The sequence below is a fragment of the Triturus cristatus genome, chromosome 5_2 (assembly GCF_964204655.1).
Source record: "Triturus cristatus chromosome 5_2, aTriCri1.1, whole genome shotgun sequence".
NCBI lineage: Eukaryota > Metazoa > Chordata > Amphibia > Caudata > Salamandridae > Triturus > Triturus cristatus.
This window is the reverse complement of record NC_140588.1, coordinates 447009710-447035704: the sequence shown is the minus strand read 5'-3', so window position 1 is coordinate 447035704 and position 25995 is coordinate 447009710. Positions and strand designations below refer to the sequence as shown.

Sequence of the window (25995 nt, the reverse complement as noted above, 5' to 3'; positions counted from 1 at the left end):
GAAACTACTGGGAATGTTTTTGAATTCTTCAAAGTAGTAAATTTCTAACCATATGTAGATTTATTTCTACGGGTGTAGATTTACTCCTATTTTCGTGAATAGGGCTCATAGTGTTCGTGGTTATGTTAATCTTTCATTATTCACCATGTCCACTTTTCAGGAGGTACTTTAGACGCATCTCACCCTTTGTATAGGAAAGAGACATTAATACATTTGGACAATACTGTGCAAGGGCCTTTGTGTGGTAGCAAAATGTCACTTCCACGATGAATGCTGAAATGCATTTTTCCGGTTCTGTACTTTAGAAGGCACATTATAGTAAGTCAGGCCAGAAGCCATTGGTAAGAGGCTGTTTTAGGTCGAAGCCTCCCAGACAGTGTAGGTGTCTGAATTGCTAACTACATAGTTTACTCAAAACCAGTGGACTCTACGCCACCGCACTCTATGGCGATTTACTCTGCACCACTGTGCTTTACGCCATTTCACTTGAGGTCTCTCTACGACACTACACTTTGCACAACTCCACTCTGACGCTCTACTTCATTAAACTCTACTCCACTCTACAACATTCTAGTCCACTCTGTGCCACTTTACAGCACTAATCCACTCTACAATGCTCTACGCAACTCTCACTGTCACTCCATGCTACTTCACTCCACTCTGTTCTATCACACACTACTCCAGTCTACGCCACTCTACTTCCCTACACTACTCCACTCTGTCACACTACGACAGTCTACTCCAGTGTACTCCATTCTACATCACTCTACACAACACTCTCTATGCCATACCACTCTGCTCTACACCACTCCACAACACTTGGGAGGCAGGTGATATTCATTTTTAATATGTATTGAGTTAAAAAGTAACTGTTGTTGCGGTCATCTCTAAATTAGCCAGATAGCATCCACCTTATGGCAGACTGTCACAAGCCCCGGTGCTGACAATTAAGTGCTGGTGCTGACCACTGGAAACCACTGGCTCAAATTAAGCACTGAGGCAGGCTTATATTTCGAAGTTTTTACTTTGACGGCACCCTGCAGTCAGGTTGTTTCCTCTTAGACTATTGAGATTAGCCCGTCAATGAGCAGCCCTCGAGGACAGTACGGGCGATATATCTTCCACAGCTTTGGGGAGACCTTATCTGATAAGGACCCAAGGTGAGACGCACTGAGCTGAAATAATACAATAAAAATGAACCCTCTGCCTTGCCACCCAGAGTGACCTGCAAAGCTGACCATACTTCCGTTTGACGTTTGTGTCAGTCAGGAAGGCGCAATGCACATGTGGAGTACCAGACTCAAAGGGTCCTAACCATCAATTTCTCCTATGAGTGTGTTGGATAGCAGTTCTCAAAGAAGTATGCAGGCTGAAAAGTCCAGACTGGTTCATATCACTAAATGTAAGGCCAACAGTTAGGCGCAGTGGGGCCTCATAAACTCTCGGTAGCTTCCGACTAGCTCTCACTGATATTGCATGAAGACTGTGATACATCATACAGAAAATTGAGTGATATTTCTCACTAAGTGTATTATCTTTGATCATCATTCTTTGTCTGGATTTTTGTCCTTTTGACTGCAAATACAGATTATAAACATGCATATCGGATTATAAAGATGCATGGTTTCAAAGAGAAGTCGCTGCTCTTCTGAAAGCCTAACTTTTCGCGCTCCTCTGCACCATTCCTAGGAGCAAAGTTAAACATTAATCACTTCATGGTCAGCACCATGTACTTGCCAGGTTCCTCGGCTATTGGACTAAGTGCCTGTCAAACTGTCTTTACCCCAATGTTATAATTTCTCGCAAATAATTTCGCCTTTCAGTCACTCGCTTTGTGTTTAATAAAGGCTGTTAGCTAGGCCAGTTTCTTTCATCTCAAAGGCTGCTTATTTTTAAAGGTCTGAAGCTGAGGCCATCTAGATTATCACTAGGGTCGGTGTCTATCCTCAGAGGGCGGTTGCAACAAAGTTATTTATGAACATTAAATTAGAGGGCCTTGGTCAGTCATCTACTCTTGTGGTAGACATGAGTATGGTGGTTGCTCGCAAGAGGGCCGAATGCATGGGTAGGGTCAATGCTCTCCAGATGTGGGCTGCAAAAAAAAGATTTGGGGTCTGGAGAGCCCCCAAGCAGAGTACATGAGTGGAACTATAGTTGAGAATCAGTTACACTATGTTGTGGGTGATAGTCACACATTAGGTTATGCACTGAGAAAAACACACTCTTTGCATCTTAAGTGTGCATGCAAAATTCTTTTATTATCGTCCGTCCTTGTTCAGACATGAAACAAGTTGTCTTCAACTTTGGTAGAAGTAACATTTGAAGTACATCATATGCTTGATCAAAAAGTTCTCTTCACACAGTAGTGGTACAGCACAGCCAAGCCAGCACCATCACACACGATGCTACAAGACTTCCCAGCAAAGGACTAGTAGCATCAGTGTCATATCCAGGCAGCCGTATGCATCCTACCAGTGGAGCAGTGAGGCAACCACAGGACAGCAATGTGAGGTGCAGCAGAACAGCTAAGTGAATACATAGAATGAAAGTGAGAATGAACATTGTGATTCAAAGATACACACCATCTGATTGTGGCAGCATAGGTTCTCAGACTCTGATGCTGAAGTTCAGAGGGAAAAGGGACCCAGAACGAACATTTCTGCAAGTGCCCTAAAGGAAGGGAGGAGGTAGCTAACTTGGCTCCAAAGGGTTGACATGCTTCTTTTGTGGTAAGGAGGTTAATGTTCAAAGATGAAACCTTTGCGTGGAGTTGTTGGACAGAGAGGAGATTATGGAAGCACGAGTGTAGCTTGTGGTAGTCCAGATGTTGATTTTCAAAGTAAACAACTACAGGGACAAGTTAATGAAATAAATGAATAAATATTTATTGTGTTAAAATCAATCAATTAGAATTAAATCAGGATAAAAAATTCAATCAATTTTAAGCAAATTGTCTTGAGATCCACTTAACAGTAAACAAATCATCATAAAAACTAACCTTGAGTCTGGAACATTATACTTGCCTCATTGAAGTACCTAGATAAGGTGCGATGACAATCAAAGAGGCGAGTCTCCAATAAGTTAAGTCAAGATATTTCCCCAATCAATCAATCAGGGAATTGTAAGCGCGCTACTCACCCATGAGGGTCGCAAGGCGCTGAGGGGGGGTCCGCAGATCTGCTTAGCCGAAGAGCCAGGTCTTGAGGGTCTTATAGAAGTTGTTCAGGGACAAGTTAATGCGCAGATGCAGCAGCTCATCAGATCCATTGGACTTTGCTGGTAGTGTGGTTAGTATCTTTAAATTGCTTTATAATTCACCGTGATCACATTCAAATACCCTGATGCCTAACTATGTCAAAGTGCATGTTTGCTGAAGATGAAGTCTTATATTTAAGAGTTGTCATATTGGACTGAAATGATGCAAGTCATCTCTCAACTCACCGAAAAACCAAATCTAGATCCCATGGAATGGTGCCTGCTTGGTATATCTCAGACCCCAGGAAAGCCAAGGTTGCAATAAGCTTTACTGACATGGCTCGGGTACTAGCAAAGTGGGCATTAGCCAAGCAACGAAAATCCATACTACATCCCTATTACAGTGACATTGAAATGTGAAGTTGAATAATGGGCTAAAGTAAAAAGTGAAGCGCTTCGTACGAATGGGAAGCATGGCCTACAGAAGAGACCTTTGACAGCGCAGTGGGACTGCATTAGAAATGCTTCATGAGCAAATCCACTAAGGTACCCAGTAAACAACAACCCCTCCTCATCCCCGATTTGAGACTCCACCGCCTATTGGGATCATAACTTTGAGATTAGAGAATGGTTCATTGCTGTTTCCTACCTTTTTAATTCCATGCTAGTGCATAACATAAATGCCTCCTAGGCCCTAAATCGCAAGGCTGATTTTTGATCTCCTTCAGACTAGGAGGACACAGGAGGGGGTGCTCTGGGGCAGAATGATTACAGGTGGGAATGGGGATCCTACATGAGGTCAGAGATATATATTCCACAATATTTGAAATAAGTACTACAGAGCATTACCACTTTATAAACGTATTCAAAACTTTTACATTTTTACATAGTGACAGGTTTTGCGCATTAATAGAAATTGTGGTGAGCCAAATACATATCAGATGGAAAACAGCTCTTTATAAACTCTATATCGTATGTTACGAATATGGTGGTTGCTCACAAGAGGGCCGAATGCATGGGTAGGGTCAATGCTCTCCAGATGTGGGCTGCAAAAAAACTGAAGATTTGGGGTCTGGAGAGCCCCCAAGCAGAGTACATGAGTGGAACTATAGTTGAGAATCAGTTGGACTATGTTGTGGGTGATAGTCACACATTAGGTTATGCACTGAGAAAAACACACTCTTTGCATCTTAAGTGTCCATGCAAAATTCTTTTATTATTGTCCGTCCTTGTTCAGACATAAAACAAGTTGTCTTCAACTTTGGTAGAAGTAACATGTGAAGTACATCATATGCTTGATCAAAAAGTTCAACCTCTCCTCATCCCCGATTTGAGACTCCCCAGCCTATTGGGATCATAACTTTGAAATTAGAGATTGGTTCATTGCTGTTTCCTACCTTTTTAATGCCATGCTAGTGCATAACATAAATGCCTCCTAGGCCCTGAATCGCAAGGCTGATTTTTGATCTCCTTCAGACTAGGAGGACACAGGAGGGGGTGCTCTGGGGCAGAACGATTACAGGTGGGAATGGGGATCATACATGAGATCAGAGATATATATTCCACAATATTTGAAATAAGTACTACAGAGCATTACCACTTTATAAACGTATTCAAAAGTTTTACATTTTTACATAGTGAGAGGTTTTGTGCATTAATAGAAATTGTGATGAGCCAAAAATATATCAGATGGAAAACAGCTCTTTATAAACTCTATATCGTATGTTACGAATAATAAATATTTTATAAAAATGGTTTAAAAAGAAGAGTTGTCTCATTCTGTGTTTATACTTATTGGATTGGACTTGTATATGTGTGGTTTCATACAATGTTCAGGAATATTGTTTTCAGTGAAAACTACCACAGTGCTAAGACCTCTGCATTGTTGTGCTGGAAGGGCATGAATTTTATTTGTCCTCTTCCTAGATAATACTAATTGATTATATTTTTCAGTGCTATGGAAATGTACCCCCGTGAGGGCACACTGGTGCAGGGTCACCCACTCGTCCACGGGTCCGAAGACTAACAAAAGAGAGATTAGCAATGAAATGGAGTAAAACAAACCAAGTTTATTAAATACTCATGAGCAGGACTGCATCCGAACAACACCCTCAAGTGTTGTGGGAGGAAGTACACTGAATTCACAAACCATCGTCCTTGTATGCGTTTTTGTTGCAATGCAAGCATGTGGAGAGAAATGGAAAGAGCAAGGTTAGACATGGAAATAACTATCAGCAAACAAGGGCAGGTGGATGACCACTTGGTCAGCAAATAAGGAGGGGGAGCAGGAATGTTTATGACAGCAGTAAACGGTCAATAGATAGCCTCTAAGACCAGATGCACCGGCAGCTACAAATCCCCCAGCACGTACATTGCTTAGCCATGTCGAAAGAGGTCACCTAAAGTTGATGACACAAGCAGGGTGAAAAGGCGAACAGCAGAGGACAGAAGAATTACGAAGGAAGCGAAATGGATGCCACAGCCAAAATGGCTGTCGCTTATGCTAACGTAAAATATTACACGTTCCCACAGTGCTCTTTCCATTTATTTGGCCTCTTTGTCAGACTATTGCTCAGATAAAGAAATTGAACATTTTGTGATCACTTTGAGAAGCATTTGAGTAACTGCCTTCAGATAATTGACTGTATCCAACTATGTTGCTGCTGAAAACATCCTGCTACGTTGATGACTGAGCCAACAAACTGTAAGGACGACCACCCCCCACACACAAAGTTTAGATCATTTCGTATGTGTCTTTTTCTTCTTGTTTTGTGAAAAATAGCCACATTTTCTTCACTGGAGACATGGGACAGCTGTAAATTTATCCTTCAGGTCCTCGTGGGCCACAACAGCGAATTCTTCTGTGGCTCTGCCAGGCATAGTTGAGATATAGTATCGTGGTGCATTCCGCACTCATCTGGTTTTGGCCAGTCTACCGAGGGGACCAATGAGTATTTTGTACTGTACTGGAAACATCAAAGAGCGTTTATGCCAAGATCACCACTTCGCTTCCCTTTCCTGAGTATTCATGTAGCAATTGCTCCTCCTGGGAAAAGCTCTCAGTGACTGTGGGTCAAATCTGATGCTATACGTTTGATTTATTGTCTCTGTGTTTTTTGTAAAGCAGATGTCTTGGAGCAAACTAAATGAGGGATAACAGGCAGTGCTTTGTTCGGAAGGTCCTCACAGGCAGGTGGGTGGCAAGACTCTGGGTCAGGGTCCCGAGTAGTCAATTACACAAGACTGGGTAGCAGGGGAATCACAGCCCCACAGGAGCTGCATCCTCTGTGTCACGTTATTATGAATCGAATTTTGGAAGTTATTGCAGACTCAGAGGGACAGGCATATTATTGTTCAAGCAGTGGTTGTTATGAATGGTGACTTTGTGCTTCTTGCTGGGAAAGAGGGAGCTCTCTGTTTTTTTTCTATTTCATTGTGTCCATTGCACGGTGACGCAACTGTTGCCTATGCTGGAGGCAGTGTGCTAAAGAAAGTGTGGACACCGCTCTCAATGAGTTTTCCCGTTCATAAATTTAGACATAAAACAACTTCAAGACGGCCTCCTTGTGGGTAAATAAAATTTTTCCTAATCCAACTGTGTTCAGTAAGTTTTTCTTCTCAACCTGTATGATAAAAGTTCTGAAAATTAATTTATGTTTTCTTAGTGTCGTATCGGGCTGCTAGCCTACTGTATGACACATGCAATAATATATATATATATATATATATATTTTTTAATAAAGTTTAGCTGGGCAGCATGGAGGATTAAACGGACTCGTCATATTACCTTGTGCTAGGAGAGACACGATTTGCACGTGGAACTAAGGCTATGTATCTGCTGTCTGAATTTAAGAAATATTTAGTCTAAAAATCTGTCCTAAAACATAGAGATTATGTCCTATCCGCCATCTTCATATAAACAAAATGAGGATGGAGAGGCTATTCAGTGGGGGCCATATGCCTTCTCAGTGCATATACAAAAATATACAGACATATCAGGCATGAAAATTGGAAATCTTGGACAAAATGGACTCGCTAAGCACCAGGTTGAACCCTGCCTGTCAATTCTGTTATTAGATCTCCAAAGGGATTATGCTAGTGCTAGGTGAGTCCACTGGGGTAGCGCTTGAATAATGGGTAAGTGATGCATTCTTTTTTGCGCTACCCAAACTGGTTGGCATAGCTCTGACATTAAAGACTGAGTCTGATAAATAGTTATTTATAGTTTACAAACACAGGGCCACTCAGGAACCGTCTTCCATTGTACAGTTCTCAAATCTAAAGCAGGATACGTATTGCCCTTCATAAACGACTCACTAATGTGCTGCATTAATTTACGACACTGTCTGCCACTTCACATTCCTGTGCTGTGTTTCTGTGCTGATTTGGGTGTTTTATGTGGTTATAAAGCTTATCTACCACCAATCAATGATTAGCCCATCCTTTCCTGTTTTAAGGCGACACTCGGAGTATGTGATTCTCATTGGATTGCCTTCTTTAAATATTGCGTTTTTCCTGTTTTGTTCGCACCCATGTAAATCCAGATCACAGACACAAGAAAGTGTTTTAATAGAACATTTACTTGTGTTTATTGCATGCATCCCAGCTACCAAACAGTACAATTAGTGGCTTGTTGAATAGGTATCCCTGGTCCTGATGAACGCCACAGTCCTGCTCTAGGGTTTAAAGTTGGTGGCTGAAACATGTTGACCATACTGTAGAAGGTGACTAATACTATCACCAGCCATTTCTTTTTTAGATCTTACCGTAGGAGACATGAATCAATTGTCTGCCTATAAATAATGTCTACTTTTTTAATCCCTCTGTTAATTCTCTTACCAAATTAAATATGGATATATTGATACCATTAAAAAAAAATTATATCAAAAGAACTCCTTATAAAATCACCAAAGCAATACCAAACACCACAGTTGGATGAGTAGCAGACCTGAGGATAAATCATGTCATTTCAGCGGGTTAAGGTCTCCCTCCTAATAACAAGAATGTTGTCCAAGTTCCATTTCCAGGTATTATGCCATTTACAGCTACAAAAATGTGCTTTGGCTGAATTTTTTTGGGGGGTGTAGGGATGGTGGATGAGGAGTCTCCCATACACTAGATTTATTCCCCTGAAGTCCACAAAGATGGAAGATCAAGAGATGCATTTCTGAATCTTTATCATCTTGCACACACTCTGCCATGATTTATTTCACTATTGTACACTGTTGTGTACCTTCGGCATCTATTCCCGGGATCTCGAGCTGGTTTGACCCCTTATCGCACAAATGTACATTTTCCCTTTGTGCTCACACTTATATTAAAACAGGCATTTCGAGTGAAATTAATAATGTTACAATGATTGGATTGATCTTTCTAATTATTTGTAAGCTATCGTTTCATTTGATCATGCCAAGTATTCATTTTATAAACATCCTCTGTGTCCATGTATACTTCTGTCTCCTTGGTATTTTTACAATCCTATAGATGTTGTCAGGTGATACCTTCCGATTGGCTAAGAAGAAACCATGACCGTAAAACGTAACTTTAATTGTAGACTCACCAATTGTGTTTGGATTGAATGGATTTATTGATTAGTGACTTGTCTTATAGGCATCCTTGCAGTCTTTCCATGAATGTTGCAATATAAATGCATTTGTGTATTTGAAGCTGGAGGATTTTGTGGTTGCAAGGGTGTATGTAATCTTTGTGTTGATTATACGTGGGAAGTGTGTGTTTTTGAGGGTCACTAAGGTGCAGTGACCATGTTATGGAAAGCATGCTTAGCAATGTGATCATTAAAGTAGTGTGAGGGATAGACACACAATTTATGGTTTTCAGTAACCTGTCATCTTTGAGCAGCGCTGCACGTACCTTTATAGTATTTCTTATGATCATAGTCCACTTAGCTGGTTTGTGCACTAGGTTGTCCATTGTGCTTTACTTTGTTTAAAGTTTATGGTCCAGAGCAGATATAGATTGGAGGTAGATTTGGTGGGGGGATCTTCTTTGATGGACTTTGTTACTATCATCCTACATCTGATTGTCATTGTGAGATGTCAAGAACCAGCCAGTGTATGTAGCCTGTTGGGAACCACTCTGGTGGACTAAATTAAAGTTTTCTGTTGACCAGCGGTATGTGGAAGGTCTCTTCGGTTATTTCATGCCTGTTCAGTTGTTGATTGGTGGTTTATATCTTTGGAATTACACTTCACTTGGTGATAGATATGAGACATAAGATAGCTTTATCTTATGTGAGCGTAAGAGTGTCAAGACGTATTTGAGAATTTTTGTTCAGCCTCTATGAACTACAGTTGACTGCCTGACCACTATATGTTATGGCATCAGTATTACTGTGAGCCAAGAGGGTTATATATGAATTGAAATGACTGTTTACTACCCAGGATAGACATAGGTTAGACCCACATATCTTAAAGCAGTGTGCTAGTTGGGCCGTTCCATATCTGTGGACTGAAAAGTGCATTTGAACGTGCAATTGTTATTCTGGGCCCTATCCCAGGGTTGCAGGATGATGTAGTTACCTTGGAAATAACCATGTTTTCAACTTTTTTTTCAAGAGTATATACTCCTGAATACATCAAATCTTGGCTGGTGGTGAGTTCCAGAGCTTGGTGACTTGAATAGAGAAAGAGGAACCAAGGTGGTATGATGATCCATGGTGCAAGCCTGTAGTACAGTGTTCTATTTCATTTGTATTGCTTTAATTTAACTTGCAGATATAGTGGTCCTTTTCCCTAAGATCCTCTGTGGACAATGCAGAGTGCCTGGGACATTGCTCCCTTAGCTGTAGGTAGTCAGTGTAATGATTGCAGGGCAGAAGTCATGCTTTCTCTGTGGTGAAGGCTGAGAAGGAGTCTTGCGGCAGCATTGTGGATGAGTTGTATTTCGTGCATGATGAAACTGGGGGCTCCATGGTATAGGCGGTTGACATAATAAAGCCTGAAGATTAGGAGTGTTGGGATAGCTTTTAGCTTTTGTTGTTACCCAAGGTTTGGGAAGATGAGACACCGTATTTTCACTGTGCAGAAAGTGCTTTATAAGTCGATGTCTGGTTGCAACAACATATTGGAGACATCCTGAAAGCTTACCTAAGAATGCATTTCGCCCAATGCTTACCATTGGGTTTGCGTTTTGTCACTCACATTTGCTTGCTTTCCTTTTGCTGAATGTATTTGTTTTAGCTCATCCAGCTTGTGTTTGCCCCTCCCATGGAGCATAGCCAGTGTTTACAAACACTCTGATTGTCTCCTTCTATGTTTCCGCCAATAGATGCTTTTTGGGAAAACATTTGTTTTTCTCGTGAAGCACTCTGTGAAAGTGCATTTGCTTTCTGTCTGTCTTTGGCTGTTGGAGTCGCATCCCATGGTGAGTGCTCCAAGTTGTTTTCTCTCTCCTGTTTTGCTGTCCCTACCTCCACGCTCCATGCTTTTGTCCTTCTTCACCGTCTCTCCCTCCGTGCTGCTTCACTCTCTGTCCACTCCCCGCCCATGTGTTTCTATCCACATACATTCCTCTTGCTGGGATGCTGTTTTCCCCCTCTCTCCAATGAGCTTCTTCCTGGCCACCCACCCTCCCTGTGAGGCTGTTGTTGCTTTTTCCTTGATCCCCTGTTTCCCCACCCATCCTCCCTCATTGCCACTGTTGTCTTTCTCCATCCACCCTTCATTACTGCTGCTGCCCCCCCCCCCCCCAGTTGCTGCGGTTACTTACTGGGCATCCACCCTTCCTCTGTTTCCTCCATTGCTGGTGTTGATTTTCCTCACCTACCCTCCTTCCATCCCCTCTAGTGCTACTGTTACTTTTTCCACGCCCACTATCCCTCTATTGATTCTGTGGATTTCTAACCACCCAACCTAGTCCATTCCAGCTGTCGCCTAGTGTATCATTCTCTCCATTGCCTTTGTTGCTTTTTTCCTGCCCTCCCTCCTTCCGTTGCTTCCGTTGTTTTTCCCTTTCCACGCTTCCTACCTTTCCCAACCACCCTCCCATCATTGCCACAGTTACTGCCCTTGCTTTTCTCCACCCATCCTTCCTACATAGTTGGTTTTACTTAGCGTCCACCAAGACTTATTAGCTTCACCAACAGCCGTGCCTTGTTAACATTTGTTATCAAGGAGAAGTATGATTCCATAGTTACCCATACATTTCTGACTTTGCTTGATGTTATTGGATGGGCTTTGAGTCTGGTGTGCTTCAGTTCTTCTGAATTGCATCACTGCCTTAAACAGCCACAACACCCTAGCAGTGTGCAAACATGGTCTCTGGCTTTCTCTTTCAGAGAATATTCCCCCATGCAGACAGTTTCTATCCTGTTGCTCTCCTGGCCCCAGGGGCAGTGGCATGATGCAGCAATACTACATGTGGTGCCACTGTCATGTGGACACCCCATTGGTATAAAAAAATCATAAAATAGGACTTCATTTGATTAGAAATCGGGAGTGGAAAATCACACTTGGCGGGTGATGAAAATCCTACCTAAAGCCCTGCCAACTTTCCATGCCTTTGAAATAATGCGTTTTGTAAAGTGTACAACTATCCCTTGGGGCCTTTTGGCACTGAATAACAAAATGTTTATTCTTACCCAACTCAGTGGTACTCATTTTATCAACCTCAGAAGGATGAAGAGTGAACCTGTTAAGAATCTAACCTGTGACCATGAGTTAAAACTCAGATTCCTGTAGTGGATGCAGTATGTCACTGAGCCACCAAACGTTAGCTTCAAAATGCACCTTTTATAGCATTAGGCCACATATGTGGATGGCTGCTTACTAAATTCCATCCACTAAATCGATTTTCGATTATTTGAGTTCTCAGAAATGGGCTTCTATTGTTTTGTTTTTCTATACATACTACAGGTTGAACGGGAGCGGCGACATATCAAATTGGGCCATGAGTGACACCAATACTACATAGTTAGGGAGGAAAGTGGGCTGTTGACAGCATTTCCCCACAGATTGGACATTTAGAAAACACGGGCAGACATCTGCTAATGCCCCAAACCAAATAAATTTAAACAAGAGTAGAAAAGAACAGTTGACGGCCCCTCTCCCCTTGCAAGTAATTTTAATTTCTGTAAATAATTGCAACCAGTTACGGATAGACACTACATCACTGTCAAGTTAAACATCGCACATGTCGTGGTGTGGTTATGATTTAATTAAGAAGGAATTTACACGGTGACCTGCTTGTCTTTGTAGGTTGGCCTTGTCATGGTTCCACCTCATTTAATTCCCCAGGTGGCCTTGCATGGTCATGGCTTAGAAAGATTTGAGTGCGGTTACACTCATTTTTCAACTAGACAGGAGTCGATGTTTACCCATGTCTGACCGTGGTTCTGAGCAGTAGTTTACTTTGCTTTCAGCAGTTGAGTTTTCTTCTGTTTTCTGAGGTGTCTACCATAAGAGATGTTTTGTAATGTGTTCTTTAGAAGTTAAAACTTGGCTGTGCTAGAAACCGACACTTCAAAGCCAAAAAATGAGCTTGATGGCACACGATATTTTAAGAGGAAGGTAATGAAAGGTTCTGGAATGGCTCCAGCGTTAGTATCCTAGTGTGATTAATGTTTAGAATGATTGAGCCGCTCTGTACAGTCAAGACGGCCAGCATAACCCCATCCACCACTTCATTAACACCCATAAAGTATATCTGTGGTTTCAAGCCGCAGGTCCATCACCCGTTCAGAACAGGGAGGGTTTTCTAATAAATTATCCCTTCCTTCTCCCCAACGCTCTGCCATTATTTCTTTTGTTTATTTAATTTAATTTCCTTATTGTGTTTTTGCTATTTTGTTTTCTTGTTTCTCTTTCTGTATACCTGGTTAGTAAGTCAGTTGCATTCTCTCCCTTACTTCGTTTTTTCTTGCTACCACACTCCTTTCTGAAATTAGTTTAATCTTCCCTAGTACACTTCCTCCCTTCTTCTTCCATTCATCCTTCCTTCTGTCGTTCTTCCGTTTTGCCATTTCTTCTCTGGCTCTGCCTTTGTCTCCCTGAGCCAGATGCCCTGTGACTATGTATTTCCACCTCTCTCATGCAATCAGAAATAGTATGGAAATCAATCTGAATATGACGTTTAAATGTCAGGCGGGTGTTCTTACTTTAAACAACCAAAAGGGCCTGTGGGTATGGCTCCATAATCCGATGGCAGTCGTTGTGCATTTTATGACTATTCTTTTCTTTTTTGCGACTGCATTATTTTTACATTGTTAAAATATTACCTTTGGTGCGAAGCTTGCTTGTTGGCTGAAGGAGTGATGTTGAAAGTAAATGAAACAATCAATAACAAAACAGTAACAAATATGAAATATAAAATTACACCTGTCCCATTACTATATCAAATCAATATAAAGCAAGTTTCAACCAATGTATTCTGGGGTCAAAAATGGGCCTTTAAATCCTATGGGAAAATTAGAAGCAAGAGAGCAAGTCTAAGGCCAACTGCTAATGATTTCCACAGCGCGGGTATTGCTGCTAACAGGCCCATGATAAGGGGGCATTATCTCCCCCCTCCCCTTTCTCTGATGGACCACTTCCCCGAAGCAACATATGTTTTATAGCTTTTTAAGCAGAGCTAGCATATCTTTATTAATGACAAGGCAGTTAACAATTATAAATCCTCTAGATGCATCAGATACTGGATCTGCCTTTTTTTTCTCTTTCTATTTAGGACATATTTTAAAATGTGAAGTAAGTCTCCCTCTTATGATCGACCTCACTTCAAGTCGATGGCCCTGCAAAAACATGACATGCACGGATACTGAGAGTGTTTTGTGTGCACTCATGGATTCGCAAGTCTAGTCACTTACTTATTCTGGGTAGTAAGTCCATTGCCTTGGGCACACGACAAGCCACTTTGAATTGTAAGTGCAGAGAACTGGTATATGTAATGTGTTCACATTTTCTTGTGTACGTAAGGAGTTGTTTTGCTGTAGTAAGTAAGAAGAACATTTAGATAATCTGGTCAACATGGGCTTCCCACCATCACTAGTGGAAAGCACTAGGGACTGTCCCACGTAGCGAATGAGGAATGGGGGAGAAAAGGCTTTAATACATTTACCAATGTTCGATGGAGCCTGGGAAACTTGCAGTTCCTTAGCAATGAGTTCAACCATGGAAATCTTAGAATCTGGCAAGAATGTCAAGGAGTAAGCTGAACTGACCACCGTAGGGCGTCACAGTATTGGTGCCCAGAATAAATTGCGAGCGTGACTGGTCCAGAATAATCAAAGAAAAGGTTGAAACTCCGATTTGATGATGCAGGGCTCGGTTTCTTTTCAAGATCATTTGTCTTCCTTGCTGGAGCCTTGAAGTTGAAACTTAACAGCTGATCGCAATGCTTATGAGGAGGCCTTAACTACCCTTGTTTGACTGTACCCTGTTTTTAGCAGGAGTCTGAATCCGAGGCATAGACAGTGGGCATGTACATGCAGAGACGTTTTAAGGCATGGGCAAAGTGGGCTCTGGCCCAGGGCCCCACCTTTCAACGGGGCCCCTTGTTATTTGGTCAGGACAGGGCCCCTCATTAATTTATCTGAATAGTCAAGCTGTAATAACTACCTCCATGGCTTTTGGTAATAGTATATTGGCAGGTATATCACAACCTCGTACAGGGCTGCCCCGTCGTCCACCTCCATGCCAATCTATGTGCTATAGTGCTGTATGTGGATCCGGGCAGTTCAAGGGCAACTCGAAAAAAGGAGGGATGATAAACGGTAGGGGTGCTGATTTAAAATAAGCAATCGCCTATCATTTTTCTTCTTCCTTTTACTATTGCTTAACTTTCAAGGAATATCCAATGGACCTGATTTAGGTGAAAAATGATCATAAAGGCAAAGTTCTTGGTAACAGAGTCCCCCAAAATAGGTGTGGCCGAGGACCCCCAAATTCCTTAATATGTCACTGTGTACATGTGTGTCTGCAAGTCCTGGAAAAGAACACTACTGAACAGTAGAATTGGGGATTCATAAATCTAGTGCGGCAATGAGGCTTTTGTTCTGGCAACATAATAACTTCACTGTAGGCTGCAAATGAGCGCCCAAGGTCTTGGGGTTGAGCCCTGAACATTCCTACGTCTGTATTAGAGGAATAGTAAATTATTACTTGTTCATTTGTGGCCCTCACGCCTCAAGCCTTCTTGAATATAGTCTGACACGAATAGACTGTAAACATCAAAACATGGTAAACATTAACAAACGATAGGCAAAGATTAAGTAATTACTTGGTATCAACTAGGGATCTATTGCAGGAAAAAGTGAACAATTTGTAACAATTAACAGGGCAGTAGCTGCTTGGAAAACAATGTTGCCATACTACAAAGAAACTAAAAACAACTGTACGTCCTGGTTCAGATCCGCCTCAAGCCAAAGAACCAGCTCGTGACTGCACAGAGGCTGCCTCATAACACCATCAGGGTGGCACCCCTGATACAGCTGGAAGTGTTAATACCATTACTGTTTAACACATGTAAATGCTTATTTATTTACAGGGTACTGCACGAGCCGTTTTGAAGATATGCTAAAATGTGTGTAAATTCTCCACTGGTTTTGCACATGTTTAACAGAGCCCAGGTGTCAATGCAGTGACACTCAAGGATATCTGCTGCTGGTGAACATGTAATGGAGGCAGTTCCCCTGGAATTATCTGCTGTGTGTGAAATAATGCCACCCCTTTTTCTTGGAATGCTGAACTATGCTTCTGGTTAGTTGGGGTTCTGTGCACAAACTTGCGCAGAAACAAAAATTCTACTGGTTTATCTAAATATTTGTATCGCAATAGTTGTTGTCAAATATGCCGCAGTCACCATGTTTACAATTGCTATTTGGGCCCTTCCCTTTTAGTATTTTTGAGGCTGGCAAGTATTTATCTTTTGCCTTAGAGTAGTTTTATGTAGGGGTGGGTAGTAAACTACGCTCTGCCGGCGCAGTTCGCTGAGTTTTGCCACTCTGTGCTCCGCTTGGTGCACAGAATTCGACAAAAACTCTCCCAACTTCAACATAGCAGAGTTTACCAGCACCCACCCCTAGTTTCAGTACACATGTTTGCGTATAATTGCTGCCCTTGGCCCTTGCCAGCATCAACTTACACAGCTGCTGCACGTGTTGACACCGATCAGCCAATCAGAGCAAGGGCAGCAGTTGGGCTGTGGCTGCCTGGCGCTAGCGCTATTAACATTGCCGCTTCGAATCAACAGCCACCTTCGGGAGGCCGGCATGTGCACGTGCCAGAGGGCAGTTGCAAGGGAGCGGGTAAGACAGCTGTCCGCATGGCACCTGGAACTGCGTGTGCACCTCGCTGCACTTCCCTCCCTATCTGCTGCAAGTATTGCTGCTGGAGAGGGCTAGGGGCGGCAGTGGGTGACTGAAAGCAGTGAGCAGGGCGGCCAGGCTTTGAGGGGCTCCGAGAGTGAGATGAGGCACATGGACAGTGCTTGCCCGGCTGAGGGCTTGTGGAATGGCTATACGAAGAGTTTCGCCAGCCTGCTGAGGACTGACCCATAGTGCTGCTGTTGCTGTTAGCCAGCCTCGCCAGGCTGCAGGCCGTCGCCAGTCTGGGCTACCTGTCTCCTGCCACCCATCCCCTCTGTACCTTTCTGGCCTGGCTGTTGGCCTCCCTCCTGTCCCTCAGCTCTGACCGCTTCAGCCACTCCAGGAGGCTGTCCCAATAGGAACCGCTGAAGAGACGGTGCCTGTGATTACGTCCAGCTCCATGTCCCTGGGGGAGACCGCCAGCACCTACTACCACAGTGAGAAGATGGCCCGGAGACCATCTCTGACCAGCATCTCTCTGGAGTGGGTAGGTGTGAAAAGCCCAAAAACTTCTGTATGATTCATGGGTGCGGGTGGGCAAACGTGTCTGGACTCTGGTGGCAAAGCCCTTTACTTTCAGCCTGGTAAACCTGGGAGTGTTTCAGTCAGAACAGTGCCTTCCATGGCTCGGGAATCGTGATTGTCACATGTGAGAGAGAACCAGCATGATGCATCAAGCTTCTCCAGTATTAAAGTTGGAAAGTCTCAGAGCCAGAGAAGGCCTCGCTGAACTTTCTTAGTAAGAAAGGATAGAAAAAACAGTCAGATGGGGCAAACTTTCGTTGTATAAACACCCTGGAGGTGGGCTTCGCCGTGGCCGGAACTCCGCGGAATAGCAGAGTTTTCATGGAACTCCATGGAGTAAAACTCTGCGAGTTCTGCCCCCCAACACACACACGTTTTATGGTGTATACAGAGTTGTTTTGTGCTTTCTTGAGTGACTTCAAACCTTGAACATTTATCTCAGTGGATTCACAGCTCAAGAAAATAGCGACCCAAAAACAGTTGGTTGGAACCATCCTGAAGTTCTGTGCTAGCTTTTTATTCACCTATTGAATACATTTATCTGCACAGCACCACAGACTCTGTGCCGTCCACTGACCTGTCTCCTGCATGAAGGTCATCTGGCCAGTCATGGCCTAATGTTATTTTGGGTTCGTATGGTGCTATCAAAACCAAAGAAATGGTGTCTATCTTTTGGACCATTGGATTGTTAAAAGGAATCTGCAACAATTTGGGGTGTGTCCCTCGATCAATAACCTTGATGGGCTATATCATGCCAAAAAAAATTCTGTGCCAGTTGCTCCTTGGAAGTATTATGGCACTTCCTGAAAATCCTGAATGATCCTAAATCCAGATATTATCCCATAGCACCCTTTATTTTTTAGAACTTTGAGAGGCTGAGTGACAACCTGGTTACGAGCTGTGCAACATCATTTTCAGTATGGTTCTAAGTAGGTGCACTACCATAGGAAAATCACTTTCAAAGAACTCTTTAAATGCAGGTTGATAAAAACAAAATAATTTTACCAGCGAAGTCGATGAAGGAGTGACTTTATGAATTAAGTATTAAAATCTCTGGAGTTCCACTTCCTTCCAATGTTTCTTGTTTCCTTAAGTGCGATTCGAATACAATGTTGATCCTAGATGCACTGCCTGTCCTAAGTAATTGTTAGGGGCAAATAAAGGATAGTCTTTTAAAATGTTTCTAGACTGGTCAGAGGCATCTGCTTCCATTACATTTCTTTAATAATGTTTCAGAACGTCTGTGAGAGTAGCAGTGAGGTTTTTTTTAAGCACAAATAACAGCACATTGCATGACTGGTCCCTGTACCACACACAGTAAACCATCCAAATTCTCATTATTCCAGCGGGGTCTGAAATTAGAAAATGTGGAACATATGTTCCCAAAACATGACATTTTTCTTCTTACTAATATTGAAATGTAGATTTTCCTTTTTATTTATCCTCGTGTCCGCTGCCTTTTTATAATAAATGCAGACCACATCTGAAGGCTCTGACTGTTCCCAGTAGACATGGTCTATAAAGCTTTTTTTTAAATATATATAAAAACGTTTCCTGATGGGTAGCTCAATCGAGCAAATGTTTGTTTACTGGTTGATGGCGCCTTAAAAATGATGCTAGCTCTAGGAAAATTGAATCCTTGCATCAAATCACATAGTTGGTCCACGCTACGTGGCACAACTGGCCGTTCTGATCTTTCCTGCTCCCGCACAATGAATAAGGTAAAATATAACTCTTAAGTTCTGGTAGATTCAGAATAAGTATAACATCACTGAATGGAGGTTTTGCAAACTCTTATTTTCTATATGTTCATTTCTTCTCAGGAGCAGAGCACATATTTGATAATACAGGTCCCCTAAATTGCTTATCGCCAACTGTCAGTCAAAAGAACCCCTTGCATAAAATGTATTTGCTCCCTTCCAGTTGTAGGCAGATTAATTCCGGGCCACAGCTGATACCCCAATATGTAAATGGTCGTGGTGGGAGGAGATGGTGACCATGTGGGTGGATCTCATCTTCATATCTTGCCCAAAGATCCAAGATATACACCTACGGTCTTATATTTCAGCATTGACTGGTTACATCACAGCACCAACATCTACATTTATTAAAGTGCATCACAAACGCATGCCCGCCTTGCTGTCCTCATGGCCCTTGTTGGTAAGTCTGGCATTGAAGACGTGGTCTACGATGCTTTTGACTGAAGAATGGGAAGAGTTCCTGGCTCCAAAATTCCCATCAAATGTGTTATGATCTGCCTTCTGTCTTTTAGGACCTGGTTTGATGTGTCTAAGAGAAGCATGATATTGGTGCATACTAGTTTCTGCGAGAAATATGAATAGTTGATACTGAATTGTTCTTACCACGCTGTTAGGAGGAATGTAGCCATGTGTGTTTTATTATCGGTTCATTTGAAAAAGTTGAAAAAATAGGCTTGAATGTTTTTTTTCTTTCTTTGGCACTAATAGATAATTTCCAGTTCTTAGAATTTGGAAGAAACTTGCAATAAATTGACTTTGTGTCTTTTTATAAGAATGCTACTTGCCTTCACACAGCCACGGAGGGTATGTTTGGAGTATTGGATGCTAAATCAAGTCTAACCCCATACACTCACAAAATGCACCTGCAGTGCTGAAACATGGATAATGCACTGTTATCTTAAACTAAACTCTGAGAAGGCTGTGCCCATTATAAGTAATATTAACATGTTTTTATATAGAGCTCGTATTCCTGCACTTCTGCTATTTCTTGCGTGCTGTAAATAACAGGTGTGTTACTATTACCCAATGTTGATGTTACGCAATTTACCGGCATCGGAAAGATGGAAGGGCTGATTAGGCCCTGCCAGGATGCGACCTCATGAACTGCCATGTGCCACATGTCATTGGTGGGCGTTTAGAACATCAAACTCAGAGCCCCGAGAGAGAGAGAGAGAGAGAGAGGGGTGTTGGGGCATGGGCTTTGTCTAGTTGTTCTATATAGCCATGATATGAACGCGTTTTTCTTTTTTAAACGAATATTTTGAAAAGGTGAAAAGAATAGAACAAATCACTTGGAAAAAAACTGTAAAGGAAGTGACGTATGTCTTCAGTGCGCCATATTTTAACTTTGGAGGGTTATCTTGCGTTCATTCTTGGTTCTGCTTATTACTTCACACCTACTGCCTCTTGTTTTGTTCTTTTACACTGGTATGATCCAGGTGAGTTTGCCTCTCTTAAAAAAAAAGCCACTTGTACCATTTGGAGTTCCTGCTCACAGCAGGATGTTAGCCGCCTTCCAGTCGGTTCAACGCGCTCTAATTTCCGAGGTAGTTCTAGGCCTTGGGCGTACGTGATTTCACCCCCTCCAAAGCTGCGCCTTATCAAAATCACGATAACGTTAAACTTGAACTTGCGCCAGTAACCTTGGTGCCGGCCATGCTGATGGCCAGAGAGAATGCCGATGCCCAGCCGTGAGAGAGTGAGAGGAGAGAGGGTGTGTGTGTGTCTGCGTCTGTCTGTCTCTCCTGTGACCGTCCTCTGGCAGTGCTCGAGCTCAAGAGAGAGAATGCCCAGGTGCCCACAGGGACCTAACGCCTCGAGGATGTGCCAGGTAACGTGAGTACAGGTGCTGCCTGTGCTCATATCAGCGCGCGCCGTTGGCACAGCGATAGTAGGCACGAGAGGGAGGAGGGGGGAGTCTGAGAAGGCGAACACGTGGCTCCTGTTCCTTCTTGCCTCTCTCTGAAGAGCCTCGCCGCCGTCTTACTTTCTGGGAGTAGGCGCGAGACCCCCCGACCCTCGTTTCTCTGTGGTGGGTGTTGTTCCAGTGACCGCGTCCTCGCCCGCAAGGAGTGATACGCATCTTGCAGGGCCTGGGAAGCGGGAAGCTGGCAGCTGGTGCGTGCGCGCGGGCCTCTCTGAACGCGCGGAGCACAGGGCGCACTTTGTTTGGGCTGCGAGGGACCGACGGCGCGCGCGCTCCTTTGATCTTGGGATCTTTGAATCCAGCGTTTCTGGCCCTGAATGTTTTGCTTTCCCCATAATCGTTAATATTGCTATCGGTCAAGTTGAAGCTCTGACGCACAACACCACTGTGTGTTTATTCAGTGTTTTCATTACCCGGAGGAACTGCAGGTAACTCTTAGATGCCCGAGTGCGTCCATGGAGGATGCACGTGCGTTGCAATCTCGAGAAGGAGGGCTACACCTGTGGGTACCATGTGGCCGCTGCTCATATAGTTTGGTAACTTTTTAGTAGGCAGCTTTTTGTTGTGTTGTAACAACTTATGTTTAGTTACAATAACTTAATTATTGTTTTCTTTATCTTTGCAGCCTAACATCTCAGAGTCAACGTTAAGTCATGTGATCAGAACAGTAAGTAACCTTAATTAATAAATTGCTTACTTTTATTTAAATGAGCGAAGGTAATTTTTAACCTGACTGCAGGTTTTAACCCAAACATTATTAACCTGGAGTGATGGTAGGAGAGCAGTTTAAATTGGGGCAAATATTCTCTGTGTGATTGGGTGCACTCAATAGAGGCGATTGATGACTACATTGTGAAGCAGGGTTGCCTAAATTGTGTGAGAAGAAAAAGCAAATTATATGGTGCAATGTTGCACATTCTGTTGCAATATTCCATGGTTTTGTAATCCTAACTCATTGATATTGACCTGCACAACTTTTAGCCTCAATAGAACTGTTTAACCTCTGTATACAGCAATTAGTGACTAACGGGTAGCTAATTAACAATTGTGTGGAGTCTACCGCTGCGTGGCAACATGTGTGGTGCTTTTTAAGTAATATTTGATCAATTTGACATGGAAACCTTTTTGTTGAAATCCTCAAATTATGCTGCTGATGGTGGCTAATGCACAGGAAGATGATGGACTGATTTATATAACAATGGCATGAGCCGATCACCTGTGCTTAGAGACGCATGGGCATTCAGGTCGAATGAGAAATAAGTGAGTGTGTAGTATTTGGCGGCAGGAGTTAGGGGTCAGAAAGCAAGGTCTACCATTAGTGGTGGAAGAAGACAATGGTGAGTCGGTGGGTGGGTAGTGTGAGTATGGTAAAGAGTTTGATTGTTTTGTTCTCATGTGTTACATACAGATGGGGCGTGGCTCTTTCCTTTCACCTGGAGTTAATTCTAGCCATGGGCAGGATTTAAATTATGCTGGCGTATGCAAGAATTTCTTATTAACCTTGTGACATGAAATTCCTGAAATTGCACTTCTAGGCCACTTCGTGTAGTTATGCGCCGTTCATAGTAAACATCTTACCATGAATGCACCGTTCAATGTAAAAAATTAGAGTGAACCCACAAGTACAGTGAGCAGATGTTTGTCGTAGTGTTTTTGCACTATTTTTAGTATGAAATGCGGTTTTGTGTCAAATTGATTTGAAGAACCTTTTTTCCTAAATATTGCACGGAATGACAGGTTTGCGTTTAGCGTAATTTTTCCAACATTTCACAAAATTATGCACAAGCAAATTGTGACTTTCGTATAGCCCTAGTTTATTCTTTAGAGAGTCTTATTGAATAAAAACCAAGAACACTAGAGTTGAGATACCCTGTGCAGTCTTAAAAATAAAAACATCCATTAATTTCACTATGTTGTGAGGCTAAATATAGCAGAAACAAAGAAGAGATAACCTGTAAGTTTTAAAAATCACCCTGTTCCTCACTGGCAATCTGTGTAGGGCCGTAACAGGGCAAATGGGTATCTCGCTTTCGTTTACCATAAATAAAACATGTTACAGAATTCTGCACACTCTGGAGTCTATGTTAGCCCGGAGTTTACCAAAGCACCTGCAAGTAATTTATGCTGATTAGTGAATAGAGGTAAGCATGGGGTCTCATGCTCAAATTGCCATTTCTTAAAGTAATTTGTTTTATCTTGGCGGTGAAATAGATCATATGGACAAAAAGAGCATGTGATTTGGTGTTGGATGGAATGTCTGATAAGGTGAATTCTGCAAACGGAGTTTTCATTGACACCACTGCAGCTCTGGTGGACAAATGAAATCTTGCACTTTGGGCACTCCCTCACATCTTCTTGTGACCATTTCTGGTGGCACCAAAAGTCAGTTGCCTGCAGTGGTCTCAAGAACCCTAGTTTTAGATCCATTACATTTGAGTTCTCTTGTGTTTCTCTGTTTGGCTGGCAAAGGCCTTGGACACATCTGGCACGGATGCACCTCTGTGCTATGAGTCTGTAATTGCAACTGAAGATCACGAGCAGCCTCGTATTGGATTTTGCCCAGATGCTGCGAAAATAGGGAGACGCTATGTTAGTATGTAAAGTGTCACGGAAAAGTTAAATATGCCACGTGGTTTGGATTTCATCATTAGCCCTCACGGTTCTAGCAGCAACACCCGCGTTTATGTCTTAAGCCCCTGAAGTGCGCAGGCCTCGTGTGCAATTGCCGGATATTCTGAAGGCGCCTGCACTGTTCAAATACGACGGGACAGTTGCAAAGCCTCGGAGCTGCAGACCTGACCTGGGACAGCCCTGCGCCTGCCTGCCGTTCAGATCTTATACTGTTTCCTATATCCCCGCCCTCCCAGTCCTGGCTCTCGACTCCCCAGAGTTCAGGCTCTGAAGTGACCTTTCAAGATGGCCTCCTGCCGTCCAGCCGGACAATAAGGTTCTTTCTGAGGGCCCCCTCCTTTGTACAGGCCCAGCCGCCTCCCTGTTTATTCAGCACTGGTTACTTATTAGATACACCAAGGTCAGACGCCTTTCTATCACGGAATGTGAGCAGTCGCTGGGGCATAACTGACCGTTGCAGAGCACGTTACAGCGAATCGAGCCGCAGGCATATTTTTTTTGTTTGTTTTGGTTACCATAGAAAAATGACGTCTCTTCTGTGTTCCACGAGAGTTATTTTTGTCTTCCAGAGTTTGCGTCTGTGTACTAGTCAGAGACAAACCTAGTGCGTGCTTTTCAACCTTTTGAGTCACGTGGTCTGGTGAGCTAGAGAGATTTTGGAGGCTTGTCCTATTGAAATCAATGAAGATTAAACATTTGTGGAGGACGAGGAAGGTTTTCAGGAAATCTATGGAGACATTTGGCTTGGGGTGATGGTTTAACAGTGAGGACATTATAAATACTGGAAACTTGTGGTCTCTTCTGCAGAGCACATTTGCATGTTGTCTGTTTGAACAGATAAGTAGAATTTCTATGGAATCGGCGAGTACAATTATACACAGTGCTTTAAATGCGCAGGTACTGTCTGCACTGGGTACCTGCACTTCTTCATTTTGAAAGGGAGAGAGTGTGCACTTCTCAGCACTGCTTGAATACATTTAATGACAGAGTACCAGCACCTCTTAGGAACAAACAGGTACTCTAAAGAGTGAGTACCTGTACTTCTATAATTCCCTCAAAGCACTAATTATAAGTAGGGTCACCAAGCATTCAATCCAGTGATAGACATTTCATCTGGACGTTGCACGTGCAGTGGCGGCTTCAAAGTGCCGGTTTCCAAGAGATGAGTCATTGGTGCCCCTGTCTGTGTTGGATGCAGTGTATTGTGGATGGGCGCTGTGGTCATAATACTGCAGCTAGTTGCAAACAGCCTTGATTCTATTCAAAGGTGAAAAGAGCTACTCGGAGCTCAGTTGGTGATCCTGTTCCAATATACGTTTAACTTTTGAGTCCCAAGCTCTGGCAAGCTTAGAAGCCATTCCAAACAGACATGTCAGGTAAGTCTTAACTTTCTAATTCCGTAATGATTCAACATTTAAAAAAAAAAAGAAAAACCATGCTATTTATTAAATGGAATTAATTGATACCCGGTCAACCGTGCATAGCAATCAAATTAATGTAAACTGTCAGCTCTCTACACTTTTCTTCTCTTCCCACCAATACATGCATCTGCAATGTGAGTGGTCACCCTTGTGCAACACAAAAGTGCTTTGAATGTGGGCCACACTTCAATCAGCAGGCTTCTAACCAAGCACCCCCCTACAGTGTAGCATGCTACCATCTGCTGATTCACTTCAATGCCTTATCAGGGTAGGAAACTGTATTTTAATGCAATTACAGTACAGCCACAGTACAAAGCATTCCCAGAATATACCACTTTAACTTTGTGCCCTGTTTGCCCTAATATACTCCCTGCCCTCCACAACACTGTTGCGAGCCAATCAGGTTACTGGTGCTATCATGCAAACTATTCCTCTACATGTATTGCTTATACTTATCCCCAGGGTCCGCAGCATTAGGCAACACTGGAAAATAAAATTATGTGGCAGAGCTGACTAAGTTTCTCTTTACATTCTACCCACCTGCCTACCTGCTGTCCTTTTGACCACTGGACTCCCCTCCCTATACTGTCCTACTTGGAGCTCTAAATATAAGGTGCACTTGAATCAGCCCAGTGTACAAAAATCAAAGAGCGCTAATATTACAATCAGGGAGCGGTGAAGATGTAACGTCATTTAGATAAAGCTGAGGAAGGTTTGCTACTACTGCCATCAGTTGTTCTTTGATGCCTGCTGTGTAGCGTTCTTGTGCTTAACTACGACGGGATCCAATACTGCAGTTGCCTCTGTGCCCACCTCAGCCATTCTTGAATGCCACTGACTTAGCAGAGGCATGGTAGATACAGGGCCTAGTACCTTTTAATTTCACCTTTACAGATTATTCCTGTTGGGTCAGACGAAGGAGACATCTATCGGCATGTTCAAGAACCAAGATAAGACAACAGAAATACTAGATATGAGCCATGAAAGGAGAAAAAAACACAAAACGTCTTTCTATATAATAGAAACAGCCTCAGAGAGGGGGCACATGGAACAAAAGTGAATAAATCAGAGGACAACGAGAACCATGGTTACATCAGATTAACAGTATTTGACCGGAACAAAAAACAAAAAACTTTTTGTTTAAATTGAAATACTTATGGAAACAAAAGTATGGCTGCTAGACCAAAGAATCACATTCGAAGGAAAAATCAATTG

General features: G+C 42.8%; 1 protein-coding gene across 7 annotated transcripts in view; it reads left to right on the top strand.

Moving 5' to 3' along the window:
* Positions 1–25995, top strand: part of TNS3 (tensin 3) — a 784915-nt gene that overhangs the window by 422871 nt on the left and 336049 nt on the right. For 6 of the 7 annotated variants that reach the window (XM_085607385.1, XM_085607384.1, XM_085607387.1 and 3 more), the window contains one exon: positions 21354–21395. In XM_085607385.1, the coding sequence (XP_085463511.1) occupies positions 21354–21395 (42 nt within the window). Of the gene's footprint in view, positions 1–20680; positions 20834–21353; positions 21396–25995 lie in introns of those variants that run through there. The other variant, XM_085607389.1, reaches the window with a different exon arrangement.